Source organism: Pagrus major, chromosome 2 (assembly GCF_040436345.1).
Source record: "Pagrus major chromosome 2, Pma_NU_1.0".
In the NCBI taxonomy this organism is placed as follows: Eukaryota; Metazoa; Chordata; class Actinopteri; order Spariformes; family Sparidae; genus Pagrus; species Pagrus major.
Window position 1 is genome coordinate 681252 of NC_133216.1, and position 10380 is coordinate 691631.

The 10380-nt window shown below is 43.6% G+C and overlaps 1 protein-coding gene across 1 annotated transcript in view; it reads left to right on the plus strand.

The window, feature by feature from the left end:
• LOC141011605 (mannan-binding lectin serine protease 1-like) overlaps window positions 1-9496 on the plus strand; it is a 12816-nt gene extending 3320 nt beyond the window's left edge. Inside the window, exons 3-11 of the mRNA XM_073484801.1 lie at window positions 56-252; window positions 439-586; window positions 701-819; window positions 1859-1937; window positions 4477-4596; window positions 4770-4844; window positions 4936-5183; window positions 5260-5448; window positions 8025-9496. Of these exons, the coding sequence (XP_073340902.1) occupies window positions 56-252; window positions 439-586; window positions 701-819; window positions 1859-1937; window positions 4477-4596; window positions 4770-4844; window positions 4936-5183; window positions 5260-5448; window positions 8025-8498 (1649 nt within the window). The 3' untranslated portion in view covers window positions 8499-9496. The remainder of the gene's footprint in view (window positions 1-55; window positions 253-438; window positions 587-700; window positions 820-1858; window positions 1938-4476; window positions 4597-4769; window positions 4845-4935; window positions 5184-5259; window positions 5449-8024) is intronic.
• Window positions 9497-10380: the final 884 nt, after the last annotated feature.

Here is a 10380-nt window from a genome sequence, read left to right on the forward strand (position 1 = left end):
GTGTGTGTGTGTGTGTGTGTGTGTGTGCGTGTGTGTGTGTGTGTGTGTGTGTCAGTGGAGTGCAGTGATGGTGTGTTCAGGGAACGTTCCGGTGTTCTGAGCAGTGTAGATTTTCCGTCTCCGTACCCGAAGAGTTCAGAGTGTTTGTACCGGGTTGAGGTGGAGCCGGGCTTCAGGCTCCGTCTCCAGTTTGATCCCCGCTTTGATGTGGAGGACCACCCCGACGTCAGCTGCCCCTACGACCACGTCAAGGTGACGCCCACACACACACACACACACACACACACACATGCTGCTGTGTGTCTGTGAGTCACACTCTGACTGACAGGAAACACTCATGAAATAAAGATCGCACACACAGCTGACAGTCATTCATGAAGTCTGAGTGTGCGCGTGTGTGTGTGTGTGTGTGTGTGTGTGTGTGTGTGTGTGTGTCAGATCAGAGCGGGCAGCAGAGAGTTCGGTCCGTTCTGTGGAGATCGATCTCCAGGAGACATTCAGACCGACAGCAACGTCGTCTCCGTCTTCTTCCACAGCGACAACTCAGGAGAGAACCAGGGCTGGAGGATCACATACACATCTACAGGTAACACACACACGTACACACACACATGCACACACACACACACACACACACACACACACACACACACACAGAGTCAGAACACTTTCCATCAATGCTTTAATTTTGTCGTGACAGGAAGTCCGTGTCCGGTCCCTGAGACTCCACCCCACGCCCTGCTGAGTCCCGTGCAATCAGAGTACTCCTTCAAAGACCATGTGCTGCTCACCTGTGAGCCTGGATACACCATGCTGCAGGTGAGCTTCCTGCTCAGTGATGTCACAGTCTGTTTACCTGTGAGAAAGTCTTTAAATTAAAATCTGTTTGTGTTCAAACCGTGTGTACTGATGCAGCTGACAGTACTTGTAATGTGTGTGTAATGGAGTATTTTAACTTGATTGTAATGGTACTTTCACTTCAGTAAATGACCTGAGTACTTCCTGCAGTCCTGCTGCTGGTTCTGTCGCCCTCTGCTGGGTCCAGTCCAGTCCTGTTTGTCCAGACTCAACATGTTTGGTTCTTCTCACCTGGACTGTGATGAACTGGACGTTCAGTCAGTTGACTGATGCTGAGTCCACACATTCGTTACTCCAGTAAAAGTAATCGAGTACAGGCTCTGACATGTACTCAGAGTATCAGAGTAAAAAGTCTCCCTCTGAAGGACATTTGTGATCAAAGCTAACTGAAGCTCACGTCATATTAATATAATTCAAAGACTATTAAAGTTAAAGGTAGAGTCAGTAGGATTTGTCCCAGCTGTTCCTGAACGCACCACAAAGATAGTTGATAGTTGAGTCTCATTCCCAGGACGTCAAACAGCCACATGTTGGGTTGGTAAAGCGTCCCGAGCAGCAACAAAGAGAGAAAATAAGAAACTCTCTGCAGATACGAGACACTAACACGCCTTTTCTCCCCATTCAGCCTCCCTCTCTGTCTGTTTACGTCTTTTACGTCTTTGTTTCGTCTCGCTGCGTCTGCCGTGCGTGATGTGCTCTGATAGGTCGACATCAGTCTGGTGATGTTGGAAAGGCGGCGTGCGATGACGCCAAATAACAATAATCCATAATTCACCTCAGATGCATCAAACTAAAGTAACGAGGCTGTTTGAAGCTGTGAGGAGGAGAAAGTTCAGATGTTTGTGTTCAGATGTAGAGAGGGAAAGTCTCAGAGAGACTCAGGTACAGGACAGATACCTGAAACATGTACTGAAGTACAGTAATGAAGTACAGATGTGTAGATGTACAGATGTTGCAGCATCAACAGTCTGACCTTTGGCCTCTTGTTGTGTGTTGACAGGACGGACGGTTGGTGGATCATCATCAGATGGAGTGTCGGTCTGACGGCTCGTGGAGCAGCAGTCCTCCTCTGTGTCACAGTGAGAACACACACTGAAGCTCCTCCTCTTCAATAATGATGTTCAACATGTCGTCAGTTTCATGATGAAGCAGCTTGTTCACTCCGTTCTCCCTCCAGACACTTCTGATGATGTCATCAGACTCTGAATCCTTAGAGGACTGACTGAAGGCTGTAATCTGTCAAGATTAACAGAACGTTTCTTTATTTCCTGTTTTTTCTTTCTTTTCTTTTCTTTTCTTTTCTTTTGTCAAATAAAACTCTTGTGCTCTCACTGAGCTGCAGGTGTGGACACACACAGGTGGAGGGTGACGAGTCGTTGAACATCATCTGTGTTTACATCAGTTTCTCTGTGATGCTGTCAAATACTGTGAGCCGTTCATGTGACTCTTTAAATGTGAAGCTGCTGCAGGTTAACACTGACCTCCGATCAGACGAACGCTGACCTCAGATCAGACGAACGCTGACCTCAGATCAGACGAACGCTGACCTCAGATCAGACAAACGCTGACCTCCGATCAGACGAACACTGACCTCAGTTCAGTCAGGCAGTGTGTTGAGCCTGTGTTGTTTCTGTTTACTGTGAAGTTTGTGCACAAACCCTGATCAGAGTCAAACTTCCCTCTTTCTTTCTTTCTTTCTTTCTTTCTTTCTTTCTTTCTTCTTTCTTCTTTCTTTCTCTTCTGTAGAAACAGACTCTGGGAGGAGGAAGAGGCGGTCTCTGTCCAGCATCTTATCCAATCGCAGTCTAGATTAGTCACAGAGTGATCCCTATTGGCTGATAGACAAACTGTAGGAACAGCCCAGAAGTGTCGCTAGTTTTACTTTCTAATAAACAAATGAAAAACAGAATCTGCAGTCGTGTGTTTCTGTCAAACAAACTATTATTATTAATGACAATATTAATGACAATATTAATGATAATATTAATAATAATTGAAGATCAGCAGCTGCTCTGTGATCACAGCAACAATCACACTTCTGATTTAACTAATAAAATGTGATTAACATCAGTGAGATGTGATGAACTGTGACAGTGTCAGTGATCTATGAGACGTCTGTGTTCAGGTAAACGTGACAGGTGAGACGTTAATATGACTGTTTTCATTAAACATCATCTGATGTTAATGAACCTTCATTCATCACATTCATTCTACAGTAATTAACAGTTTAGTATAAACATATTGATCCACTGAATCTGCTCGTGTTTTTTATAAAGTAAAGTTACAGAGTTCTGCAGCCAGGAGAAAAACACTGAATTAACATTTAATATTTAATATTTAAATGAGCTCTGGTTATTGGATGAGTTCATCATGTGACCTAATCTTCATCTTTAACTCATGTCTGTCTCTCCATCCTCCTACTCCTCCTCATCCTCCTCCTCATCCATCCTCCTCCTCCTCCTCCTACTCCTCCTCATCCATCCTCCTTCTCCTCCTCCTACTCCGCCTCATCCATCCTCCTCCTCCTCCTCCATCCTACTCCTCCTCATCCTCCTACTCCTCCTCCTCCTCCTCCATCCTACTCCTGCTCCTGCTCCTCCTCCTCCTCCATCCTACTCCTCCTCATCCTCCTCCTCCTCACCCATCCTCCTCCTCCTCCTCCATCCTACTCATCCTCCTCCTCATCCATCCTCCTCCTGCTCCTCCTCCTCCTCCATCCTACTCCTCCTCATCCTCCTCATCCATCCTCCTCCTCCTCCTCCTCCTCCTCCTCCTCCATCCTACTCCTGCTCCTGCTCCTCCTCCTCCTCCATCCTACTCCTCCTCATCCTCCTCCTCCTCACCCATCCTCCTCCTCCTCCTCCATCCTACTCATCCTCCTCCTCCTCATCCACCCTCCTCCTCCTCCTCCTCCTCCTCATCCATCCTCCTCTTCCTCATCCTCCTCCTCCTCCTCATCCATCCTCCTCTTCCTCATCCTCCTCCATCCTACTCATCCTCCTCCTCCTCATCCACCCTCCTCCTCCTCCTCCTCATCCATCCTCCTCTTCCTCCTCCTCCTCCTCCTCCTCCTCATCCATCCTCCTCTTCCTCCTCTTCCTCCTCCTCCTCCTCCTCATCCATCCTTTTCCTCCTCCTCTTCCTCCTTCTATTCCTCCTCCTTATCCATCTCCTCCTCCTCATCATCCATCCTTTTCCTCCTCCTCCTCCTCCTTCTATTCCTCCTCCTTATCCATCTCCTCCTCCTCCTCCTCCTCACCCATCCTCCTCTTCCTCATCCTCCTCCTCCTCATCCACCCTCCTCCTCCTCCTCCTCCTCCTCATCCATCCTCCTCTTCCTCCTCCTCCTCCTCCTCATCCATCCTCCTCTTCCTCCTCTTCCTCTTCCTCCTCCTCCTCATCCATCCTCCTCCTCCTCCTCCTCCTTCTATTCCTCCTCCTCATCCATCCTTTTCCTCCTCCTCCTCCTCCTTCTATTCCTCCTCCTCATCCTCATCCTTGTCCTCCTCCTCCTCCTCCTCCTCCTATTCCTCCTCCTCATCCTTGTCCTCCTCCTCCTCCTCCTCCTCCTGATCCTCTCGCTTAACACAGAGCTGATTGGTCTGCTCTCTGTCACAGTGGTGGATTGTGGGAGTCCGAAGGCGGTCGCCATGGCTGATGTGGTGTTTGGTAGTCATGACAACAGCACACTGTTTGGATCGACGGTTCAGTACATCTGCAGGGAGGATGGCAGCAACAGTAAGAGTACCAGTACTGTCTGAAGCGAGTACTTATACACGTGTATAGTATAAACATGTACCCACAGGACAGTACACAGAGTACCCTAACTTATTTTACATATATTCATCAGTAAAGTAAGTCACTAGTTACGAGTGTGTGTGTGTGTGTGTGTGTGTGTGTGTGTGTTGTAGGTTCCTACAGCTGTGAAGCGAGTGGAGACTGGATCAACTCTGAGTCAGGAACCAGACTGCCCACCTGTCTGCCAGGTAACATCTACATGAATCATGGAGTTGTGAGTTCTGACCCTGGAAGTAAAAAGTACGTCAGGAGTTGACTCAGTGTCGTGTCCGTCTCCAGCCTGCGGCCGTCCGTCTCGTTCTCTCCCCCCTCAGGTGAAGAGGATTGTGGGTGGTCGCAGTGCAGAGCCGGGCCTGTTCCCCTGGCAGGTCCTGCTCAGTGTGGAGGATCTGTCCCGGGTACCGGAGGACCGCTGGTTCGGCTCCGGGGCACTGCTGTCCGAGTCCTGGGTCCTCACGGCCGCCCACGTCCTGAGGTCCCAGAGGAGGGACACGAGTGTGGTCCCAGTGGCCCCTGAACACGTCAAGGTCTGAGCAGGAACCAGTATGACCAGTCTATCAAGTATGATAAGTTTTACCAGTGTAACCAGTGGCTGTTCCCCAGGTGTTCCTGGGCCTCCATGATGCTGGAGATAAGCGTGTTGCCACCAACCGTTCAGTGGAGCAGATCTTCCTCCATCCAGACTTCCAACCTGACAACTACAACAACGACATTGCTCTGCTGAGGCTGACGGAGCGGGTGGAGTTCACTCAGCTCATCCAGCCCGTCTGTCTGCCTCCACCTCACAGCAAGGTCCCACAAATACTCCCACTAATGTACTATTACTCCTACTAATACTGTTGATACTACCACTGGTGTACTATTACTACTACTAATACTGTTGATACTACCACTAATGTACTAATACTCCTACTAATTCTGTTGATACTACGACTAATGTACTATTACTACTACTAATACTGTTGATACTACCACTAATGTACTAATACTCCTACTAATTCTGTTGATACTACGACTAATGTACTATTACTACTACTAATACTGTTGATACTACCACTAATGTGCTATTACTCCTACTAATACTGTTGATACTACCACTGGTGTACTATTACTACTACTAATACTGTTGATACTACCACTAATGTACTAATACTCCTACTAATACTGTTGATACTACGACTAATGTACTATTACTCCTACTAATACTGTTGATACTACGACTAATGTACTATTACTCCTACTAATACTGTTGATACTACCACTGGTGTACTATTACTACTACTAATACTGTTGATACTACCACTAATGTACTAATACTCCTACTAATACTGTTGATACTACGACTACTGTGCTATTACTCCTACTAATACTGTTGATACTACCACTAATGTACTATTACTACTACTAATACTGTTGATACTACCACTAATGTACTATTACTACTACTAATACTGTTGATACTACCACTAATGTACTATTACTACTACTAATACTGTTGATACTACAACTAATGTACTATTACTCCTACTAATACTGTTGATACTACGACTACTGTGCTATTACTCCTACTAATACTGTTGATACTACCACTAATGTACTATTACTACTACTAATACTGTTGATACTACCACTAATGTACTATTACTACTACTAATACTGTTGATACTACCACTAATGTACTATTACTACTACTAATACTGTTGATACTACAACTAATGTACTATTACTCCTACTAATACTGTTGATACCATGACTAATGTACTATTACTACTACTAATACTGATGATACTACAACTAATGTACTATTACGACTACTAATACTGTTGATACTACAACTAATGTACTATTACTCCTACTAATACTGTTGATACTACCACTAATGTACTATTACTACTACTAATACTGTTGATACTACGACTAATGTACTACTACTACTACTAATACTGTTGATACTACAACTAATGTACTATTACTACTACTAATACTGTTGATACTACCACTAATGTACTATTACTCCTACTAATACTGTTGATACTACCACTAATGTACTATTACTACTACTAATACTGTTGATACTACGACTAATGTACTACTACTACTACTAATACTGTTGATACTACAACTAATGTACTATTACTCCTACTAATACTGTTGATACTACCACTAATGTACTATTACTCCTACTAATACTGTTGATACTACAACTAATGTACTATTACTCCTACTAATACTGTTGATACTACCACTAATGTACTATTACTACTACTAATACTGTTGATACTACGACTAATGTACTACTACTACTACTAATACTGTTGATACTACGACTACTGTGCTATTACTCCTACTAATACTGATGATACTACAACTAATGTACTATTACTACTACTAATACTGATGATACTACAACTAATGTACTATTACTACTACTAATACTGTTGATACTACAACTAATGTACTATTACTCCTACTAATACTGTTGATACTACAACTAATGTACTATTACTACTACTAATACTGTTGATACTACAACTAATGTACTATTACTACCAATACTGTTGATACTACAACTAATGTACTATTACTACTACTAATACTGTTGATACTACAACTAATGTACTATTACTCCTACTAATACTGTTGATACTACAACTAATGTACTATTACTACTACTAATACTGTTGATACTACAACTAATGTACTATTACTACCAATACTGTTGATACTACAACTAATGTACTATTACTACTACTAATACTGTTGATACTACAACTAATGTACTATTACTACTACTAATACTGTTGATACTACAACTAATGTACTATTACTACTACTAATACTGTTGATACTACTACTAATACTGTTGATACTACAACTAATACTATTGATACTACTACTAATACTGTTGATACTACAACTAATACTGTTGATACTACAACTAATACTGTTGATACTACTACTAATACTATTGATACTACTACAACTGGTACCAGTACCACAGCCCTGTACTGCTACTGCAGTATATCCTGTGTTCTCAGGTGCAGCACATGTTGACTTTTCCTTTTTCTTACAAAGTAAAGACAGTAATCATCTAGAATCTTTACATCTTTAGAAAGGAGCATTTTGAGCAGAGTTCTGACTCAACATGTCGGCCGTCAGTGAGCACCTGTGACTCTAGTTCTTGCAGTGTGTCCTGCTCCGTCGTCACTAGTTGGCGTTGTCGGCGTGATGCAACAGGACAGCTGACCTTCATCACCGCTGGTTCTCTGATGTCTCGTCGGCGTGTCTGGACTCTCGACACTAAACGACGTCCTCTTGTGTTTCATGTAAATATGTTTCTGACCTTTGACATCTCTGTCTCTCTCCAGGACGACCCCCCCTCTCCTCTCCCTAACTCACTGGGTGTAGTTGCTGGTTGGGGAATCTCCAACCTGAACACCTCGTCCTCTTCCTCTTCCTCGTCCTCGTCAGGCGCCCCCCCCTCTCTGACTTCTGACCTCGGGCTGACCTCTGACCTCCTGCAGTTTGTGAAGCTGCCCGTGGTGTCTCAGGACGAGTGTGAGGCGAGCTACGCCTCACGCTCCGTCACCTACAATATCACAGACAAAATGTTCTGCGCCGGCTTCTTCGAGGGGGGGCAGGACACCTGCCTGGGGGACAGTGGGGGGGCATTTGTCATGGAGGACGGGGTCAGCCAGAGGTGGGCGGTGTTTGGGTTGGTGTCATGGGGTGGGCCGGAGGACTGCGGCAGTCAGAGAGTGTACGGTGTCTACACCCGAGTGTCCAAGTACGTGGAGTGGATCCAGATGCAGCTGCACGCTGCCCCCTGGTGGAGAGGCTGAGGCAAGAAGTAGACCAGGTCACATGACCAACAGGAACTGAGTCAAACAAGTACATTTACTGATGTACTTGTACTTTACTTGTACTATAACTCTGTCATGGTACTCCACTACATCTCAGAGGGGAACTTTTTACTCCATTACATTTGTCTGACAGCTTTAGTTACAAGTTACTGTTACTGTGAAAACCTCGCATCTCCAGATGTGTTGATGGTACATTCAGGCGATAATACTCACATATTTTTACTTCAGTGAGGAATGCAGTACTTTTACTGTAGTGGAGTAATTTCACAGTTCAGCTGTTCAAGAAAAACATCTGCAGCTCATATTTGTAATAAAGACAGAAAAACAAAGTGTTTTTAGGAATATTATATCAGAATATCTGTTATTGTATTAAAATATGACACAGACGGTGAAACAGGTGATAAAACGAATCAAACAAATTTAAAATAACAAAATATTTTAAATGACGAATTAATAAAAACAAAATAAATGTCGATCAGACTGCTTTTGTTGTGTTTCACAACTGAAATATGTTTGTTAGAGTAACTCATCACACTAACAATAATAATAATTATAGAAATTATAATAATAATGATTACATTTTTAATGATTTGAGCCTTTAAAGTCAAAATGTTAGTAGATCGTTAGTTAAACGTTCCTCATCTGTTGTTAGTTTTTGTGTTTATGAGATTTTAATGTCATCAGAAGAATTTAACCAAAGACGTGAACTGTTATACACTCCATTCATATCCCAGAATGCTTTGCTGCACTCCCTCTGTTCTGACTTCCTGCCTGTAGACTTTGTCTGTAATAAACCTGCAGCCTGTAGAGGGCGACAGACATACACAGACTGATGAAGCCACATTATTATATTTTTATTTTATCAGATTCAAAATGTAACTTTATTATCTCCACTGATTGTTTACAGCCACATTCTGTTTTTATATTTTACACTCATGTATGAATTATATGAAAAGTAATAAACATGTTTCGTCACATTTGATGAAAACCTTTTATCATTTATGTCATCATCAAGTACTTTACTTCATACTTCAACTCCACTACATGTATCTTGCAGCTTTAATTACAAGTTACTTTTCACATAAACATATGAAGGGTTCATAAAACCTGATGTTTTGTTTTGAATTCAACAAAGAACAGTTCATAGTCCAGTCCAGCTGAAACCATCAGTTCATTAATCAATTAGTTGATTGACAGAAAATTAATCAATAACATCGTCTGGTTGCAGCTTCACAGGTGTTTTTGTCCTTTAAAAGATTGAAATCATTGAATGTATTTATTAGAATGTTCAGGTTTGGACTGGAAACCTCCAGACACTCCAAGACTGCAGGACTTTAACACCTACGGGAGAAAAGTAAGGCACAAATCTGCTATTATTGCTGTCACCCCCATCTCCTCCTCCTCGACTGGGAATTGGTCCCACCCTTGAACATCCTCGGACTTGATCGTGTGGACCAGCTATTCATCCTGACCTCACCTGTACTCATCTGGTGCCAACCCTGGTCCGGACCTTGAGCCGGACCTTGACCTCTGAGACAACCCAATCACCTCCTGTGGTCAGGTGTGCTTTAAGATACGAAGCTAACTTTATTCTCCCCATTGGGTCTGGAGGGGAGGAGGGGAAGTCATCGAGAGAGTTTCCACCATCCTAACATGTAGTGACTTTGGGGTGTTTCCTCCCTATAACTCTACACACAAAACCACCATGGTGGTTATTACACCTGTTCCCCTGTCAACAGAGTGGAGGCGGAGGCGGAGAGTCACTAGCCCTTTTCACACAGAGACGCCGCATTATCGCCACAGCAGCGGTTCGCCAATTCTCTGCTGTTGGTTGTTCACACAGAACCAAGCAGCTCCGGCG